The sequence below is a fragment of the Pseudorasbora parva genome, chromosome 18 (assembly GCF_024679245.1).
Source record: "Pseudorasbora parva isolate DD20220531a chromosome 18, ASM2467924v1, whole genome shotgun sequence".
Taxonomy (NCBI): Eukaryota; Metazoa; Chordata; class Actinopteri; order Cypriniformes; family Gobionidae; genus Pseudorasbora; species Pseudorasbora parva.
The window spans coordinates 21,682,249-21,704,617 of record NC_090189.1 but is presented as its reverse complement, the minus strand read 5'-3'; the positions used below and the strand labels follow the sequence as shown (position 1 = coordinate 21,704,617).

The window sequence follows — 22,369 nt, the reverse complement described above, 5'->3', positions numbered from 1 at the left end:
GCGTGCACGCTCTCTCGTGCGCTCTCTGTCGCACGCGTGATCAGTTCTCCTTGCTCCTGAATAGTCAAATACACGTGCAGTCGTGCATACTGATGTCAAAATGTCAATCGCATGAACACTGTCGGTTATGGCTTAAGTGTACGTAAACAGGTGGGTAATAACTGGATATGTGTCACAAATATTACATCCATGCATTCAGCAGCCCAATTAAATACCGGTCTGTCATTAATGTTAATCAAACAAATACAGATGTTAAATAAATGTATACATATTAAATAAATATGTATTAGTATCAGAATTTTTATTTTATTTTTTATTTACTATTGTTTTTGTGATTTGCTTAGGGTATTTTTTTTAAATATAACTCATAGCTTATCATATTACATTTCTCATATTATATTGCCTATTATATTGCCCATTTTAGTTTGAAAGGGTTTTTAATCTTCTAAATCAAGTAAAATGACTCAAAATCAAGTAATTTACGCATGCCAAAGTCAACATTAAACATATACAATGTAATTTCCAAACAGCAAAATTGTGGCCAGTGAAAATGCTGAGTGGCTAGTAACTTTGGAAAACCACTAGACATAGTGGCTGGTGAGCAAAAAAGTTAATGTCAAGCCCTGGTCCTATGTATTCAGACCCTTTGCTGTGACACTCTTAAATATTTAACTCAGGTGCTGTCCATTTCTTCTGATCGTTGAGATGGTTCTACACCTTCATTTGAGTCCAGCTGTGTTTGATTATACTGACTTGATTAGAATTGGACATGATAAGGAAAACCACACACCTGTCTATATAAGACCTTACAGCTTACAGTGCATGTCAGAGCAAATGAGAATCATGAGGTCAAATGAACTGCCTGAAGAGCTCAGAGACAGAATTGTGGCAAGGCACAGATCTGACCATGGTTACAAAAAAATTCTGCTACACCTAAGGTTCCTACGAGCACAGTGCAGTCGGGAGATGGGAGAAAGTTGTAGAAACTCAACCATCACTGCAGCCCTCCACCAGTCAGGGCTTTATGGCAGAGTGGCCCGACGGAAGCCTCTCCTCAGTGTAAGACACATGAAAGCCTGAAGGATTCCAAGATGGTGAGAAATAAGAATGTCTGGTCTAATGAGACCAAGATAGAACTTTTGCGACTTAATTCTAAGCGGTATGTGTGGAGAAAACCAGACACTGCTCATCACCTGTCCAATACAGTCCCAACAGTGAAGCATGGTGGTGGCAGCATCATGCTGTGGGGGTGTTTTTCAGCTGCAGCGATAGGACGACTGGTTGCAATCAAGGTAAAGATGATTGCGGCCAAGTACAGGGATATCCTGGACGAAAACTTTCTCCAGAGTGCTCAAGACCTCAGCATGGGCCGAAGGTTCACCTTCCAACAAGAAAATGCGATTGCTAAGCACACAGCTAAAATAACGACAGAGTGGCTTCACAACAACTTCGTGACTATTCTTGAATGGCTTGAGTTGAACCTAATTGTGCATGGCTGCATTAGATCAAAAGGGTGTTTGGTACTGAATACTGAAAATACTGAGCATGTTAAATACTGAAATACTGAGCAAATGATCTGAATACTTAGGACCATGTTATATTTCAGTGTTTCTTTTTTGATACGTCTGCAAAAATGTCAACAATTCTGTGTTTTTCTGTCAATATGGGGGGCTTTGAGTACATTAATGAGAAGAAAAATGAACTTAAATAATTTGAGCAAATGGCTTGCAATATTACAAAGAGTGACAAATTTAAGGGGGTCTGAATACTTTCTGTACCCACTGTATATTACAACTTGTAAAAAGGGTCATAGTCCCTTTAAATAACAACTCATTTGTATATTAAAGTGTCTAATACTTACCAAGGCTATGTTTATGTGATCAAATATACAGTAAAAAAAAAACATGATATTGTGAACTATTAATATGATTTTGAATTTAAAAATTTTAAAATATTTAAAAAATGTAATTCATTCAAGTGATGGCACAGCTATATTTTCAGCAGGCATTTCTCCAGTCTTCAGTTTCACATAATACTTCAAAAACTATAAATTGCCTTCACCTCACTGGTAGTGTTCTGAAAATATGTCGATTCCTGTCATTTATACATAGAGGAGCTGTACATCACACTAAAGTACACAGTATGTTTATTTTCTTAAACTGCCCTTAATAAGATGTTCTGAAGTTTAAAACATAAACAAACACTTTCACTGAAGAGCTGTAAACCCAGGCTGCTATTTTCCTCCCCATCACTCTCTGTAATGAAAGAAGCTAACTATGTCTACATTTTTCTCTTTTCTCTAGTGTGCAGAGGGGCAATTTATGTTCTATATCCTTAAAAGGCACATTCCATAGTGAATGTTGATCCACCATAGCAGTGTGTGGAAGAATTTGCAATGCTTTCACCTTGCTGGGTAGGATTCTGATTGAAAACGGAGATGGAGAAGTCCCCTTCTCTCTGGAATGCAGTTTCACACTTGGCTACAAATTACTGAGATAAGTCTAAAGCAATGCTCTCCCCTTATGCAACTCCTGTCTTGTCGGTAGGGAATTATTGTTATTGACCTTTTTATGGGACAAAACCGGGACATTGGCAAATCACAAACCATCTATCTTTGCTTTCACCTCTATCACCAAAAGGAGATCAGAACCCTACAATAAGTACATTGAAATGAGACAATGTTATACTACTGCACTGCTGTACATTCCAAGATCTTTACAGTCATGTTACATATTACAAGCAAACAAGTACTTTATCTCCAATTGAAACATTTCTAGTGACTGATCACATCTAAATTTTTCAGTTGGCCAAATTGAATTTCTGTGAATTGATGCAATTTAATTAACAGAAATTCAAATTGGCCAACTAAAAAATGTAGATGTGATCAGTTTTTTTTTTACAGTTTTTTTTTTACACTGTTGAGTCTTTAGATTTCTAATACATTCTATTCACTTAAATCAAATCAAAATATGACGGCGGGTCCAAAATCAGGGCAATAAACTTTTTAAAGCCGGTAAATGTAAAAAAATTAAATAATGTCAAAGACATTTCATAATGTCAAAGTCATTAAGCAACATTGTCAGCTGGAGCCACCGTGAACCACACAGCCATATCCATGCGATCATTTAGATGCATATGACAGGATGTTTTAGGTCAGTTTCAAGTGATTATACAATTATCGTTTACGTCTCAAAATGTTGTACTTCCAGAAGTATTTGTTAAGGCAATTTCATATTTTTTATTAACCTAATAAAACAAATGATATTAAAACTATATTGTCAGAGCACTACACATGAACTGGTTATATGCCTTTTTTTGTTACTCAAATTGAAATTAAAAGATATGGCCTAAGACATTTCTAATTGTGTCATATGTCCCATAAGTCATATGGGTTTGTAGCAACATGAGAATAATGACAATAATTATTATAATTGTTTCACTATCAGCTTTTAAATTCGAAGTTTAAGCACTTGCTTAAAAATAATTGCTGACAATTTGTTCAACTTTCACACACTTATGCCATATTCTACAAGGGAGCTATAACATTTGTATTTGGTATATTATAATTAAAAGAAAATGCAGTAGCCTAGATATACAGTAAATACATTTAAGAGTGAAATAGGTTGCATTATTTATTTATTTTTATTATTCTTTTTGCAGTTGCTTTAGACCGCTTAAATGGATGAACACACTGAGATAAAAATAGTACTGCCACACAGCAGCACACATTATATATGAGTCTGGTGAGGGGAAACAAAACCCGCCTTTGAAAAACCGGTAACCATTGTCAAGTATATTAGAATTCCTAATCCAAATAACCCCGGCAGTCCATGACGAGATTTTCCGAGCGCACCATCTGCTGTTTGTGATTTGCAGCGGCACCACACTGAATAAAGTGTGCGCACTAGCTTTTGTCCGTGTATCCAGCTCGCTCCATACGCTCGCGCCGGCGGATGAATTCGTGTTGTGTGTGCTGCGGCTCTTGTCACTCATTCGCTGTGCTGCTCGGAGCGCATTCTGTGTCAACGGCTGAGGACCAATTCATGATATCACAGCAACCTGAAACAGGGACAAAGCATCGTAGTCGTTTAGATATTTACTGAACCAACTCTCTTTACCTATTCTACACGGAGCCTACCTTTGGAAGAGATTGCAATGCTTCAGATAAGGGATCTCATTTGGACATTGCTTTTCTTTGGTTATGCAGGTAAGATGCACTTGTATCAGTTGCAATGTTAGACTGTATCCTTTCGCATCCTTGTTTCCCCCTCTGTCCTGGTGCGTTGTCTCCACATCTCATGAAGTGGTATAGTGCGCGTAAGGATGAGGATGCAAGGTTGTTCACGCTGGTTCATTTAGTGATACAGCTTTGCGAACTGCCTCGGTTTATATCTAGTGGTCCGTTTCATAAAACAAACTCTGTTATTATCATCCCTGCCAAACTGGTACCATGTGTTGCCAAACTGGCACCAGTTATGTGGCATATGAAGTATCGCGTCACTGTGTAAAAATAATAGTACCGTACTTTTGAGGGGTGATTCTTGATATTCTAAGTGTGCGAAATCGTCTTGTTTGTGTGAGTGTGTGGACAGTAGCCTACTGCGCACAGCTCCTTTGAGATTTGCGTTGGTTCGACAAAAAAACAACCAGCTGGTGTGTTGTGTAAACATATCACCATCCCAGCGTCACATCGGCAGGTTAAAGTTTATGGTCTGGTATTTTTTAATGTGTGTTGGTTTTTTCATCCGTGTATTCATATTTGGGATGGTCGCGGTGGTGCTGAGGCGAAGCTGAGAGCGCTCGTGTTGACTTGAGCGTTTTGAACATCTCTGCATTACCCTTGAATGAGTTTTTCCCTTTGGTTATTAAAGTGATAGTTTAATAAAAACATGTTGAAAATTATTATATTATTTATTCACCCTCAAATTGTTCCAAGCCTGTCTAGTTACTTCAGTGGAACCACAAGAAGATGTGAGGCACAGACTTAGTCACTATTCAATCTTATTGTATGGGAGAAAGATGCAATGTAAGTGAACGGTGACTGAGGCTGTCAGTTCCTTAAATTTTGCCTAGGTTGTAAGAAGCCTCAGTCAAACGCGCTTGGAATAAGACGAGGGTGAGTAAATGGGTGAACTGTCCCTTTAAAGACTGAAGTTACACTTCTCATGCATGTGTAATGAATGTCTAGGCTGTTTATAAGCAGGCAAGTCTACCAATTAGAAAACGGAGGGAAAGTGTAATTTATGAGTGCATGCAGTATAAGAATGATAAATGGAACTGTTCCAAAAATGTTCCATTTGATTATTCTGTAAATGATTTGAATGCATGGATGATCATTTCCAGCCAATCAGACACTAAGGCTTGGGCGGGAATGAATTATATTGTCACCCCCTCCCCCTCCCCTCCTCCCCCAACCCCCCTCTCCCTCTCATGGCAAAACAGAATCTTTACATTGCCAAAGGATTGCCATCGTGCACATACATATTTGCACACACAGCACAGATATTTCTAGAATAAAAACATAAATAATATTTATCTCATACTATTTGATATTTTATATATTTGATCACATTTGTAGTCCCAACAACATAACTAGTGCAGTGGTTTTGTGACAGATATGGAATACTGATTTTACAATGTACATATACATATTATTACTATAATATAATGTTCAATCTAAGTCCATTATATATGTAGCCAAGTGCATGGTGAAATGGAATGGGGTTGCACAGTGATAGCCATTAGTGTTATGAGCCGTTATGATTTGTATGCATGATGCACAGGCATGATGTTATATTTCAGTCGGTGGTCCTATCCCACTGGTTGCCCTTTTGTCGTGGCAGGACTTCACACACCTCGCAGCAGGTTTGAGGTTCCTCCTAGCAGCTGTGGGACTCTGTCCTGGTGTGTTTGGCGGGTTATAGAAGGTGTTCTTAATTTGTGTGTAATTAGGGCAGGATGTTAAAAAGTGCAGTTCTGTGAGTCCTTTTTTAAGCATGTGCCCTATTTGAAGAATGATGGAGTTTATGAATTTGTCATCAATCCTCCCGTTTTTATTGTTATTTACAGTGCAGTTATGTTGGTGGGCGCATATGTGTGTTTAAACAATGCTGTTTTGAGGTGTAACGGTACTGAACACCTGCAGCTGTCATTCTTTTTTTCCTCTCCCTCTCCGCCACTCCTTATCTTTATATATCACTAAATGATTGTTGTAGTGTAGAGGCACATGCTGCTGTATATGGTGCTGACATGTTGATGTTGACAGAGAGCTCTTTGCGTGTGCTGAATACAGAAAAATACCCATAAACCCACATCAAAAATAACTGTGTTTCTTCAGGCGGCGCTTCAACGTATTAAAAGTATAAAGAGAGAAATAGGGAGTCTTAAAAGTCAGCCTCTAAAGTACTTTAAAAAGAAATGAAGTTCGGTGAGCTTTAAATATTGTACATGTCCCTGACCTCAAGAGGAGGGTAAAGTATTAGATTAGTTAACACTTGAAGGAAAATAAAGAAACTATTGCAAGATGGTGAACATCTGGAACTCCACCTCTTGTGGCAAGTTCAAAGCTAGTATGAAAGTACTGGGAGATATTAAACCTACTGTGCTCTCCATCTTTTAGCTGTTACAGTAACTATATAAATAAATAAATAAATAAATAATATATATATATATATATATATATATATATATATATATATATATATATATATATATATATATATATATATATATATATAATATGATACAAATATATAATATAAAATATATTATAAACAATATTAAGCAGCACAACTGTTGATAATCAATCAGCATATTATTGATTTTTCATAAAATGATTTCTGAAGGATCATGTGACACTGAAGGCATCATAAAGAAATATATTTTTAAAGTATTTTTATGTATATTTTTTAAATTAGAAACCCATTATTTTAAATCGTAATACTGTTTCACAACATTATTGTTTTTATGTTTTTTAGAGACTTCTTTCAAAATATTATACAAGGTAATTGTATTATTATTATTATAGAGTAAAGTGAATTTTGTATAAATTTGATGTTTGTTGATATTTTGGTGCTTCTTTAAAAAATGTATTTAAGATTTTAAAACTGTTAAACTAGTCATTTAAACTAGTCATGTATATATATATATATATATATATATATATATATATATATATATTATAATTAAATCAGTAAAAAAAAAAAAAAAAAAAAAAAAAATATATATATATATATATATATATATATATATATATATATATATATATATATATATATATATATATATATATATATATATTACAATTAAATCCAATGATTTCAACTCAAGGACAGTCTTCTTTATTGCTCATAAATGAATGACGGGCTCTCAGAGAATGTATGCCTGCTGAATGATGATTTGTTATAATAGAATTAATTTATCACTACTCTTAAAAGTCTCATTAAAATTGAACGGATATTTTATCTTTATGGGTAAGAGGTCCACCTCTGAACCTCTCCTCTCTGAAAAAATGATTCAGAGTCCTTCTGTATGGAATTGTATAGTGGTACTGCTTTAGAAAGATTAGGCCAATGAAAACATAAGCGTCAAATGAAATCAGAGCTGAAAGGAATTTTGATCTGGTAGAGAGATTTTCCCCCATGCTGAAGGATCTCTGGATGTTTCTCCAGATCATTTTTATTTTATTTAACGCTTTCATTCTGTACTGTTCACACTGTGACTCCATGTTGTAAAACGTATTCATTTTACTTTGCGCAAGCTGACTGAAATCCAATCATCCCAAATGTTCTCCAGTTGTTTTCTATGTTGTGCTGTTTGATAAAGATGGGCTGTCTATGCATATTAATCACTCTCTGAAAGGGGCTCAGACTGATTTGCATTGTGTAAGCTCCGAAGGCGTCCTGTAGAGTGTTGGAGGGAAAAAAGCAGAGAAAAAAGGAGGGAAATGGGTTTGGTTTTGTCATGCTGAAAAGCCACCCCCTGATCCCTGCAGCCCATCTCTGAAAGGATTTCTCCTAATTCAAGTAGAAGGGCCTCCTACAGTCGCAGGCTGAGAGGCAACTTCGAGGAGTGTAAACATTGTCTTACTCCCCCCCACACTTAAACCAGAAACACAACTCTTTGCCTCTCTTCCTATCTGCCTTGCTCGCTCTTTTTGACTTGTGGAAAGTTAAAGTGTTGTTTCCATAACCGCTAATGGCACCAAACTGGCTTGTAAAAAAATGACTGTTTTCAGACAGCTTACAAACATTCTACCCATCTGTTATTTCTCAAACACAGAGATACAAACACCTCTCCTTTAGGTGAGAATTCACCTTTTTTGAGATCAAAATAGGTCACCTACGAGATTTCTGTAGATCCAATGAGAAAGTGTTTTGGGCGATGGAGGAGGGGTCTGTTAAATGAGGTTTAACTTAAGGGGTGGTGTATAGTATCTCATATTGATGCATTTGTAACCAGTGGGATGTTCATTTATATATATTATATAATATTCATTATATATATATATATATATATATATATATATATATATATATATATATATATATATATATATATATATATATATATCTGAGAATGTTTTTACTAACACGCAATGTTGTCACCTTTTTTTTACCTGTCCTTGCAAAGTACATGCTCAAAACTCACTCCATTGGTTCAATAAGCACATTTCAATCCAGAGTTATAATTAAGATAGTGTAGGTTTTTGCGTTGTTGAGACTTTTTAAAGTATTAATTAAATACAGAACTAAAGTGCCCAGCCATAACTGAGTGCCCATGAGCAAAGATGAAATATTTCACATCACATACTGTGCTAGCCGAGAAACTGCCATTGAGATGAATGGGAACGCTAATGCATGGCTTTCTCCAAGTGTTATAGACTTCCTTGGCTCAAACAAACAGATTGCAGTTCTGCTTGGTGTCTCTGGGGGTGCAAAGATTACCCCCTTCACCTTTAAGGTGCAGCTTGAAAATCCCTTAATCCCACTGAATGACTCATCTGTTATGATGTAATGCATAGCAATGGTCATGACATCATAAAACAGTGACTCGGCTATTATATAGACTACTGTATTTGAATGCATCACTGTTAGTTCTTCTGCATGAAACATTTTTTTATTGCTAGAGTTTTAGTCTTATACAAATTATATTTATAATATAATATATATGTATTATACATATTATATAAATAAAATATATATTATCTGAACTTTAAACATGATCTAGCTATTCTGTAGGCTTTTGTAATGGTAATAACATTCAGATGTTGCAGTCTAGAGATGTTCGTATCTAAGATTCAACTTTATTGTGCCCCACTTCAAGGAATTTGGAATAGATTTCCGGTTAAAACCACCAAAAACAAAGTCTGCGCATACTTTGAGTTCCTTACCACACTGTGTTCAAACAAGAGCAGCCCAAAGCACTTTCACAAGGTTACAGTTTCCCTCTATTTGTGGTGAGCAGAATAATTATAGGACTATTTTCACAGCTTTATCCATTCAGAGTCAACCACTTTAGTAAATGTCAAGATGAGATGAGGTAAAAATTGTGTTCTAATTTTGTTATGCCAAATTATTGCAAAAAGCAAATCTTCAAAATGTGATACGTGATTGCAACACATCTTAAAGGGCATATTGCAGGCTAAATGTTTTTCCAAATGAATATATAATCTTTGGAAAAGGTAATTTAGGATTGAAACTGTTTTAAAAAGACATAAGAGCACAAATTTAGTAGATAAAGTGGCCATTTTGTTGGCTGTTTGTAAAAAAAAAAAGTTTTTTTTGGTCAACATCGTGCCATATTACATCACGAGAGGGCGTCGTGTGCCGGGCTCAGTGCAGAATTGTTTGGTGTCTGTATTTTCAGTAGTTTTTCTATTTTAATTTATCGTTGTCATGGTAAATTACTGCATCCAGCCTGTCAGAACATCGAGTCTACAGGTTTCCTAAAAACATGGCGGTGTTTTGTGCTGGTGAAGACAGAGGACTTCACTTCTGCATCTGCTTCGAAATATGCGGTGGTCTGTGTAGTGTTCACTTGTATGTATGTACATTCAAGTTCACTCAAATAAATACACACTGTCTGTGAATCAGCACAAATAAACTTATAACACAGAATAAATGAATAAAGGATAACTTGAAAGACACAATAACAATGTAGTGTCTGTGGTTTGGCCACCAGCGGGATATGTGACAGTCACGGATCCGTCAAAAAACGTGATCCGTAAGAAAACGTGAACTTTACACTGTCGGCCTTGTTTTTTTTAAACCTTTGCTAATGACCAAATCAGTCGTGATGAGAAACCACTAACATTATATCACAAAATGTTTAGTGGAGTGGACTGATTAACAAAGTGTGACTGATGCCTGATGGTCAAAGCTTATTAGTTTCTGTTATTGGTAAGTATCAGTACTCCTATGACCAATACCAGCTTTGCGATCTCACCAGTATTGTGATCTGAGCAGCGTTCATATTGTTAGCTAGCAAATATAACGTTATATCATAACACTGGTCTCTCACCGAGACACCTGCCCTGTTCTCCACATGTTCTGTCTAATTCTGGCCTGTCCCTAATTGTGTGTCATAATTGTATGGCTGTGGTCTGCCATATGAGTTTTAAAGGGTTACTTCAGCGATTAGCATTAAGCTTTGTATTAGTAGAAACCCGGTAGTAATTTAAAAAAAAAAAAAAAAACTATATTATACTTTCCCCCCCCTCATATCCCCCTGAAACAAGAGAATTGTGCATTTTATTTCTGGAAAAAAACTCAGATGACGCAAATATTGTCACTGGAGGAATTTTTGTCGGAGCTGTGCGGAGCAAAGTGAGTGTTTCAACTTTTAAAGCTTTCCTATTAAAGTTAAGCTTCCACTGGCATGATCTTAAAACACGTCATGAATGTATGCCGCGCTTACCTCAGCTCAGCTCTTCGCTCTCGTGATGAATGTAATCTGACTCCTGCTGCGTTTGTGCCATGACTTTCGTTCTGCTCACTCACACTTTATTGAACAGACACATTCAGTTTTTAATTGTAGTGTCTGTTCTTTTATTAACTGAACTAAATTATTTATTACTATGAAAATCAAAACGACGGTGGGGGCGGCGGTGTCATGGTGGGCAAGTGATAACCAGTAGCCGTGTCTTTTGGAAGTGGACTAGGGCAGCGAAGCAAGTACATTCTAGGATTTATTGTCTTTCCTCCACATTAAACAAAAAAAAAAACATTTTCTGTCTTTTCTCAGGCACCAAATTCAAAAATAATTTCACATTTCAACTACATAAATTTAAATAAAAAGTTTAATAAAAAATGAAGTAAATTAAGTTTAATAATAAGTAAAAGTAATTTGCCGCACTCCCTCCTGTTACGTCACCTCCAGTTTTGGCATTTTTATAATCAGAAAAAAAAACGACACAAAAAGCCTTATTAGTGTATTTATAAGTATATTTGAAAGAAAATCTAGTTCTATACATTAACTGCCTGGAGTCTGTAACCTGCAATATGCCCTTTAATCGATTTTGATTTAAGCAGTTACCAGCTCAATACATAATACAACCTGATTTTTGCATAATAGTGCTTGTGTAATTATGATGCAGTTCTCAAACGAACAAACTGGTTCTGTGGTACGGTCCAAAATAATACTTTATAGAGTATGTGAGCACAGTGAAGAGAACCAGCATGTTGAAATTAGGTCAAAACCTTAACATTAAAATAAATGATGTCACTTTTCAGCCCCCATTCAAGTAACAAATTATTACATTTATTCACCAATGACTCATTCAATTGAAATGAAATTGACACTAAAGACAATAAGGATGTAAGAAAAGACTTTTAAATAAAAACTGTTATTTTGAACTTTCATCAAAGAATCTTGAAAAAATAAATCATGATTTCCAGTTGCGGCTTCTGACCATAAATTTAGGTATAGGGCAGATTCTGGGTCTTCGTGCTAGTTTATGATGAACAATTTGGCAGCTTAATTTTCTAATCGCTGAACACATCAGACAGAGAATTATGGTTCTAATGTCTTTGCGTTATTCAGCCTGATGGTTGCATCTTAGAATTGCCTTAATATAGTATTTATCATGTCGGAATATTGTTTTAGAATATTACAAGTTGTGTAAGAATTCCAGTAATGAATATAAAGTCATGTCTATTCTCAGAGCAAATCTAAAACAAACACAACAGAACTACTGTATATAAAATATATTCACTTACGCATGTTTAAATTAAAGGGTTAATAATCTCATTAAAAGTGCACTGTGTAGGAGGATCTATTGAAACAAATGTAATATATTATAACTATGTTTTCGGTGACTTTACCGTTATGTTTTTATTACCTTCGAATGAGCCATTTCTATGTATACCACAGGTTCCCTTCATTACAATGCAAGAGAATATTGTGACGTTGTGCTTGCATCTAGTGTAACGTTGGGAAAAAGAAAAAGAAAAAGAAACAAATTCCAAAAAAAAATAAAAAAATTCTACTGCTAAATGCTACTGCTCAAGTGTTCTTAGTGGGATTTTGAACAAAGCCTATCAAAGATTTTTCTCTATCACAACATTTAACTGATGTTAATAATGAATTGCTTGGCTGTGGAAGACCCATGGTTCTTTTAGTGGGAAGCCTGTGAGTTAATGTTCAAAAAGACCATTCTGGAAACTCTGCAAGCGCTGGCCTAAATTGAAAGAATAATAATAACCTGAGAAGAGACAAACGAGTGAGAGCAGGGTGGTTGGAGGGCCAAAGTACAAGAGCAAATACAAAGACTTGGCTTGAAGTCCAAATAAAGCAGTGTGATATTCATATTTTTAGCACATTTCAGTCTTAATTTTCATTTGAAATCTAAAAATATCCTCCTTCGTTCTCACTGTGTCTGGCCGAGTGCTTTAAGTTTGAACAAGGCTGCTTGTATGTCTCCCACTGCTTATCAAACACAGTATTACATCTGATTCTGCCACAGGCGTGCTGATGTAATCAGATCAGACAGACCTGATTCTAATTTAAACTGCAGAGATTTTACAGCCTTTAGGCGTATGCTTTTCTCACAGACCACCATTCATTGCAAAAGTGTATGGCATCGTAGTACTACTGCAACCGCTCTCATTACTAACTGATGTTCCCAAGCAACACGCATCCACATCTCTTCTCTCATAGGCATCAACAAAGCAAAAATTGACTGATGAATCCACATGCAAAAGAGCATTCTGGTCTCCAGGGCATGTTGCAAAGTACCGAATTTCAAGCGCAAATGTTTTCTGCCAAGATTCTTTTTTTTTTGGAGAGTTGTGGTCAGTTTATTGGCAAGCTTGATCCTTTGCATTGTTGCCCATGTAGCATGCCAGTTTTCTCGAGGGGGGACGGATCTGTGTTGAAAACCTCTGTATGTTTTGACTGAATTCTCAAAGCTATTCATTTGCATGTTTGTATCCATAAATCTATTCCCAGGTGGCAAATGTAGGAATTCATGGCCTTGACATTTGATTTGCTACTTGTATGAAATCGTAGAAAGAGACTCAGGCTGTTCAGAGTGGTTCCAATGTGCTGTAATTCATTCCCTACCATCAGTTTCCCACAAAGCCATGGGGTTGTTGACATAATCAATTGCTCCCATAGTAGGCAATTCAGTTGAATATGGAGAGTCTGATGTCGCCACTGTGATTGCCTCCTCACCTTTGATTGCTTTTCCTGTGCTTTCGTTGTTCTCGTCATCCGTCTTTCCTTTCACCTGAATCACAGCCAGACAAAAGTGTTCCTGCTTCAATACCATACCATTGTTGGGGAAGCTGCTTCGAAACTGCAGTTTGCCAAGATATAAATTACACATTTTAAACTTTAAAAATGTCATACCACAGTCAAACCACCCTTTTAGAAAAGTATAACTTTATTAGTAGTTAATATAAAAAGTATCTTAAAATATAGAAGCTGTTTAATGCAATATTCATATTCATTCAGGCATGAACTGGTCATGTAAATGAATCACAGACTTTGAATCCTTGCACAGTATATTTAAAATATAAATAAAGTGACTCTAAAAACTTAAATAGAACTAAATCATAAATATAGCCATAAAGTAGTACTATATATTAGCTACATCGTGGGCTCAAACTAATCTGTGATTCATGTATTAAATCAGTTTATTTCTGAATGAATTACAATAAATCAGACTTTCCAACATGACATGAGAGAAGACTGTCCAGAAGAGTGTTTATTTGCTTGCAATAGAGCAGTGACAAATTAACAATAGTATTTTTTGCCACATTAGTTATTGAAAAAGTATCTTGTTACTGGCAAAGCTACCTTTGTTTCTTTGCAGCAACTGAGGTATTGTTACACTACTGAAAAATGTAGTTGCTTTGCTGTTTTTTAGTCAGTTACTCTCCATCAGTGTAAAATTTATGGGATTCAGTGTTACTGAAAGAGGACAGTTCAATATAACAGAAGTGGCTGGTTTTGAAAAATTGTCAATAGGTTTGTTTCTTTGATTACAAGACCGCTGAGGTGAGGTCTTGAAGCGTGCTGCCAAACATCCATAATATTTGCTCTATTAATCTTGGCCCTGGGCTAAAAACAAGCAGGGTGATTTATTCATCCATCCTTTCATTTTACCTTCTTGTTTTGAATGGGGCCTACTGAGAGACTAACTCCTGTAAAAGTCGCTGTCTTTCCCAAGGAGTTTGGAGGTTTTAGGTGATAAAGAACAAAAATAGCCTTCTTATCCTTTGACTCGGCTGGACCATAATATTCATCAAAGGTTAAGATTTAAGCGAAAAAAGATAAAAATGTGTCTGCTCTCTCAACACAATCATTTTTCTTACTTCCCTTGATCATGGATATATGAAATTAACTTTGCTGTGAATGGAAACATTACTGTGGATTATGTATTCGGAAAGATGTTATTATAACAAGGGTTTACATTCTTGCATGTATCCTGTGGGTTACAGTAGCCGAACGGGCATCTGTTAGATCAGTAGCGCAAACCCCTTGGTTTGAACATCTGTTTAGGTTTTAAGAACAAAGGAAAGAGAAGCTAGAGATAACCGATATATGTTCTCAGTTCTGGCAGCAGTGCCTCTTCATACCTATTCTTAAGCCAGCATTCTTAAGAAGCCAGCATTAGGGTCTAGGTTTTCTTTCACTCTATTTTATTTTTTAATTTTGAGGTAATTTGGCACTTTTTATTTTATTTTATTGTTTTATTTTAAATGGGCTTCTTAAAATCTTCATTCACACTGGAGACGTTTGTACACCGTCACAGCAGCGGCTCCGAAGTTACCTATAATTGAGCATTTCTGTACAAGGACAACTATATTTGTTTTTAGAAGTTGGACGTTTAAAAATTTGATATTGAAAGTTTAACATGGGGAGGTGTAAGCTTTAACATTCGTACTAAACAACAAACACAACCAAGAAAAGAGCTCCAATTATGTTGTTTCAGTCATACGTCGATATGTGTACAAGACAGCAAACTCTGCGGATAAAAAAACACACACACACTCACTCGGTTTTGATTTGGGTAGTGCTAGAGGCTATATAGGCTACCTGTCTGTGCATTAAATAATAAACTAAAAGAAAGTTGATGTATCATATGTTATAGCTAGTTTACTTTAGTGTTTTTTAATAATACACCATACTTTCACCCAAACTGAATAATTAAAAACAAGTTTAAATCAGTAAATCTTATATAAATAATTTAAATTCTTCCATTTTCTTATCTGACACACTCCATTTATTGTTAAAACACACTAGTCATGCTTATTATGTGCATTTGAGCACTTTCCGTGTGAAATCATTGACTTTGTCCATCAAAAGTGTGCTTCTGGGTCACGGCACCAACGAAACCCCTCCGACTCACATGCTAACAAGTATGGTAAAGACTTGAGCATCAGTCGCCGACACACATCTTAAGACCAGGGGAGGTTTACTCACACAGCTCTTACTGGCCTCTGTTACAATTTGATCTTGAAACTTTACATTAATCTTTATTTATATATTATTTATTTGTTTTGGATGGACAAGGTAAGAACATTTGACATGTCCTCTAACCATGTCTGCCTTTTTTAAAAAAGCGTTTTGTCCATTTCATTCATTTTTACATTTTGGTACTTAAATGTCAGATGCTTGTAGGTTCTTGCTCTTACTTTAGGACTAACATGATATTTAAAAAATAAACCACTTTAAAAACTACTTTCCAGCTTTAAAAGATGTGTCCTATCAAAGCTTAGAGAGCACAGAAGGTAGGTGGTCTTAGGGTGTATTGAGCTGATTATTTTTAAACTTGGTCCAGGTGGGGAAAATCTATGACGATTGAAAACCATTTAGTGCCACATCAATGGATGTGCAGCAGATTGCTGTAAAGGCTGAAGGAGGTGACTGTTGATTGTTGTAGCTAGGAGGCCTCCTCATTTGTTTGTCTGTCTCTGGCTGGGACAGATGGTGTGGAGTGGCTGCAATGTTTAGCCGTGTCAGTAGAGTAACAACTGTGAGTTTAGTGTTATTCACCTCATCTCTGAAGCATGCTGTTGAGAGGAAAGCACAGAGCAACATTCGTTTTAACCTTCCCGTGGTGCATAAACAAGCCTGTCAAACAGGTGCTCGGTCTAAAATGTATCACCCATTCAAATTTTTCCACTTCTGCACCTGGTGTATCAGCATACAGACAGAATTAGAAAGGAGAAGTTCTCCCCAAATTTGCTATTCTGCCATTACTCCCCAAACTTTTGATGATTTGTTTTGGTGGAATACAAAAGTTACAAAATGAGAGGGAGTAATACATTTTGCATGATGATTTTAGTTTTGGAGAAATGCTAACGCATGTGAGAGCGAGTAAATCTTATCTTATAAATGAACTATTGGTTTATTTAATTTCATTTTGGGTAAAACTATTTTATAAATGACCCAAATATTTTCTTCCACTCTAAGTTGCCTTGTCTGCTACAATATAGTTGTAATGTAATCTAGTCAGAAGAAGCATATCTGTTTTGTCTCTTAGATGTGTTACAATTGCTGTGCGGCACTGAAACCCTAACCCGAGATGGCTGTAATCTCTGTTTTTTGCAATCTCCACATCTAGAAGTCATGCAACCTTCATTAATCATTCTATTAGAACTGCAAATTACAACCAGAAACAATCATTAAACATCATAGAAAAATGATATCATCCTTAGGAAGCAAGCGAAGTGAGTTTCTCAAAAGAGCTCCCACTAGGTTGATCACACCCACCGTAACTCGTAATAATACATTGTTTCTCGGGTGTGGTGGCAGATGGGCAGGCAGTTTCGAAGGCCTCTCATTAGAAGAGCTGCTCCTATTGTTCATGGATCCTAATGAGCATCACAGCGAGCAGCCAGGGAAACAAAGAGGAGAGGCTTAGAAAACACAGACCTCGCCGTCAGAGCAGAGCATGTCTACTCTTCCAGAGGACCGAGTGCACAGCGTCACCCTAGCTTTTGTAAGAATGAAGGCTCCTCATGGCTCCCTAGATCTCTCTGTCTCATTACTGTTATTGGGAAAGACAGTCTCCAGACAGCATTTTTGCCCAAGATGTGGAAAAGCCTTAATTAGTTCCCTTCCTATCGTGCTTATGCACCTCGGCGATGTCCAACAGCGACTTGAAAACCGTGCCTGAGGTACACAAATATAGTCAGGAGCGAGGCAGTTTCTGCAGTAATTAGTTTGCTTTTAAACCCAACAAACAAGCACCAGTTTTAAGCTGAAATAAATGTTTAATGTATTTTGTTCTTCTCTGGAGACAGGTTTGGGGAGGCAGTGAGATTATGAGGACAAGCATCCAATTCAATCAGAAAAAGTCATTTGGAGAAGTCACTTTTTGACAGGAATGTTAGAGGTTTGGCTGAGTTTTGTTATTGCAAATTTATTGGGAATGCATGAAACGCTGACCAAGGCAGTCATGCACAGTGCGCGACTGATTGATGCTATCAAATATTTTCCAGCTTCTAAGGGAACAGTTGGTATTAAAATAATTGGAAAGTAGGGAATATAGTCACAATAATTTTATCTTATTAAATAACAAACAGCCTTATTAATATTGTGAGGATTTTAATGCGCTTATGTTAGGCCATAGCATTTCCTAAAGAGCGTTTTATTAGATTTGTTTTGTGATCCGTCCTCCTCTTGTGACAAGAACTGTGTTAGAGTTATTAAGCTATTAGCTATTATCTATTTAAAATTGCCTCAACTCTGATACTATGATTAATTTGAAAACAAATGTTGAGAAATGTTCACTGTAGATGTTTCTATCAAAAAGTTATATTAATATGTATATAAATGTGATTATGATGTGCTCATTTGGCGAAATATATACATTAATGGATTAGCTGTATCTTCCAGCCTTACTGGAGAGCATATTGTTGTATTAGGTTTCAGTTTGATTCATGATGTTATCTTCATTTTTCTATTATTCATGCCAGCATTTCATCCATAAGCCCTTTACGGTGCCAAATGAAATTTAGCCACTAACAAAATTGTTGATTTGGCCGCCTGGCTGCAACGCGTCTGGGAAATCTGTCTTGTGCGCAGACCAGATGACCTCATGGTCAAAACTGCCCATCTACTGTGAGATTGAAAAGCGTCTGCGTAGGTATTAGGTTTCTGGGCAACAGAGTGACAGCTGTGCATTTCTTTGTAATGGAGGGTATGCAGATAAAAGGCAAGTGTCCAGGGGCGAGTGAGCGAGGGACAAGGGCTCAGGGTATGGGTGCAGCTGTGTTTGAACACTCACATTACTGTTTCATCACTGAGAGAAGACTCCACCAGATGAAAAGTTCACTTTCCTCAGTGCATTGTTCTTGGGCTCATTTAAAATGCATTGTGAAGTTTTCTAGGATCTAGATATTGGATTTCGAAGAGACCGATCACTAAGGTGGGGGACAAAACCTGTTTTCCGTTTAATGGGCTGTTAAAATCAATTAATTGAAAATGTTAATTTCACAAAACAGCATTCCTTAATGTGAGAGAGTGCGACATAAGTGTAGAGACTATAAGAGACCAAAATGAATGAAATTCCAAAAATGCAACTAAAAAATCCCAGTAATAAGAGTTTGTTCTTGATGGTCTCCCAACGATTCATGAACACATAAGAAAAACAAAACACCAGTCTTATGCATTCATTTAAATATTACATTTTGTAACATTGTTTTGTAATATTGTCAAATAATAAATCTGAGATCATCAGTGATCTCATTATAAATAATACATTATCATTATTATCTCATTATACATTCTATAGGAATCCATTATTATATGAGAACAGACCATTATTATTATTTCGGTTTTGTTTTTACAGAATATCCACCATATTGGAGATGTGCAGATGGGACTATTTTTCATACATCTTCATTATCTAATCCAGTGGTGTAATTTTTGTAGTGCCATTTTGCTGAGTTTAGCTTCTAACCTGCTTCTAAATTTTTGGGCTGTCGCCCCCTATACCCTCATTCACTATTCCCTACATTAGTCCAGTAGGTCCACCAATACAGTTCACTCAAGGGAGTAAATTAAAATTAGTGAGTGAATTCTAAAACTGAGAGCGCCTGAAGGGCTGCTGCTTTCGCATAGGTTGTACTCGCTGTTTAATAATTATTTTAAACTAAGCAAACTGACAGCTCAAGGAGTAAGATGAAAAGATTTATCTTAAACTCTGTTGTGGAAACTATGTATAAACTTTAATTAAACAAGTCAATATTCTGTAACTTATACCATATGATATTGCGCTGTACCCACATTGGACCAGCGGTTTTAAATAATGGATGGATGATTCAGCTGCGGGTGCCATCTTCTGGTCAGACATGAGAATTCATTCGACGTGTGACTCTCACAGTGCATTATGGGTATTCATTAACCATTGAGCGTACATCAGCTGTACTCGTTGTTGCGGTGCATTGTGGGATTGAATGAGTGCCCTTGATAACGTCCACTATGGTTTCAGACACCACAACATATTGCTGTCCTTTTAAACAGTTTCAGAGTCCTTGGCCTGTTTGTTTAAGTTTTGAAGAAACCCTTAGTTTGTGCACTCATGATTTAAATAAACATTACAATGTATTAAGGTGAGGATAAAATGAATATATCGCCAGCCAATATTTAGTCACTACAAACCCTTGCCAGGAAACTAGAACTCTGCAGCGCATCTAATGGCAAAACAACTAACTGTCTTCATTTTTTCCTGTTACTTGATCCAATTAATTGGCCAAACAAAAGAAAAAAAAAAGAAAAGATGTTCAACTTCTTACATACAACTTTGTATTGTCTTACAGTGGCTCAAGTGTAATTACTAGTTTTGGGAGGTTGTTTTAGTGTATGAGAAGGTTGGCAAATAATCTTTATGCAGCTCTTCTATGATTGATCATGGGGCTCTTTGTCGATGCCACATTGCATTGACAGCTCACATTTCATATGAAAGGACAACTTTCTCATTATAGATGGCTAGGAGATTAAGAATGACTGTCTTGTGCACCTAAGCTTATTACTTTTTCTTTGAAAACAAACTGCGTCGTTTGTCAGTAATCTGTCATTAGAGCAGCCCTGCTCTAACGGACTTGGAGAAGGTTGGACTGCAGAGCACACAGTCATCTCACCACAAATAACCTCATTAATCGTTGACCCTCAATTTGTACCGTAGCTGTCTGGGGACTTTATAGCTTTTCTAGGAGCCTCTACGGTTGTTCTTCATTCAACGGTGTCATTAGGAATATTTGCTATCCTGGTTTCTAATCAGTATCCAGTGATGCCCATTATCTGTTCGCCACTGAACTGTTTGTGTGTAGGTGTGGCGGTGTGGGAGTGTGGATGCTGCTGTGTAGGTGTGACTCTAGGTAACTATAGTAACCATGTGGGCATGCTGTCGCAATTGATTTGTGACATCATTCTTGAAGCAGAAGCTGCTGATACACAAAATAAGTTTATTTTCAGCAGTGAGTTTGAAAGAACAAAACTCTTTGGAAAGCATGAAGGTTCTGTAATACAACATTTGTTATGCTTTGGGATTTTGTTTTGGTTTATAGATAGATAGACAGACAGACACAGACAGACAGACAGACAGATAGATAGATAGATAGATAGATAGATAGATAGATAGATAGATAGATAGATAGATAGATAGATAGATAGATAGATAGATAGATAGATAGATAGATAGATAGATAGATAGATAGATAGATAGATAGATAGATAGGAATTGCTTTGAAAATTTCCAATGTGTGAAAACGGCAACCGGAATGATTCGTCCAAACGGCTCGTAAAATGTCTTTATCAAACAACACAATGATTTATCTTTCATCCACCTGCAATTAATTGGAATGTTATTTTTTATTACTTGGCGTGCCTGATCGGTGGATATAAACACGTATCACTAAAACACACACACACACGCACACACACACACACACATGCACGCACGCACACACGCATGCACGTGCACATACACACACACACACACACACACACACACACACACACACACACACACACACACACACACACACACACACACACACACATATACACATACTTACGTATGTAAGATAGCCTGTCGGGCAGGCCGGTGATACATTTTGGTAGCCTGCCTGGAAAACACATTATCCCTGGGACATCGGACTAGTTATTTTGCGAGCCCTGGCTCATACATATTCAACCCAGAGTCCATCAGATCCCGAAACTCTGAACAATGATCCATTAACACCTCAAATACAAAGGATACTCCAGCCTGTGACAGTGTGGTAAGTAATTGTAAATTATGTTTAGTTAGACATATACACATAATACGTTGATAACAAACAATCTGTAACAATGCAATAGTCACACATAAAAAACATTTTTACTCACACAAGTTTGATGCACCATTCCGGTTGGATCCAATATATAAGGCACAACATCGCTTTTTAATCTCATTCTGTTTGCAAATCCGTCTTACCCACGTGAGCTGGAACTTTATTAAAAATAAAGTTAATACCTAATATTGGAATCCAAAGGAAGCTTATGCAGTGACTGTGTTCTTACACAACCAGGCACTGCATATTATTTTGTAATCTTCAATGACATGTGTATTGCTTGTTACTGTCGATCCAGTTTAGCGTCATGTGTATTACATGTCATGCGGGAGTCGTGGCTGGGGCTCATTAAACTTGTCATCATACCGATGGATCTAATAATGTTTATGGGGAAATAATGTTTATGAATGAGTGAATGGATTCATATTTTTTAACATGAAGTGGTATGAAGCAGGGCCCGATAACTAATAAGAGACAAATTAGCGCCACACGCGTGACTCCTGGGGTATATAAAGAAATAGGACATTTTATTCTACCAAACTACCCACAAGTGCTTAATTACTACTCATACAGTACAGTTT

General features: G+C 36.5%; 1 protein-coding gene across 6 annotated transcripts in view; it reads left to right on the top strand.

Moving 5' to 3' along the window:
* The first annotated feature begins 3,978 nt into the window (after positions 1 to 3,978).
* Positions 3,979 to 22,369, top strand: part of ncam1a (neural cell adhesion molecule 1a) — a 274,586-nt gene continuing 256,195 nt past the window's right edge. For 2 of the 6 annotated variants that reach the window (XM_067424257.1, XM_067424256.1), the window contains exon 1: positions 3,979 to 4,207. In XM_067424257.1, the coding sequence (XP_067280358.1) occupies positions 4,156 to 4,207 (52 nt within the window). In that variant the 5' untranslated portion in view covers positions 3,979 to 4,155. The remainder of the gene's footprint in view (positions 4,208 to 22,369) is intronic. The other 4 variants (XM_067424258.1, XM_067424259.1, XM_067424260.1 and 1 more) reach the window with 4 other exon arrangements.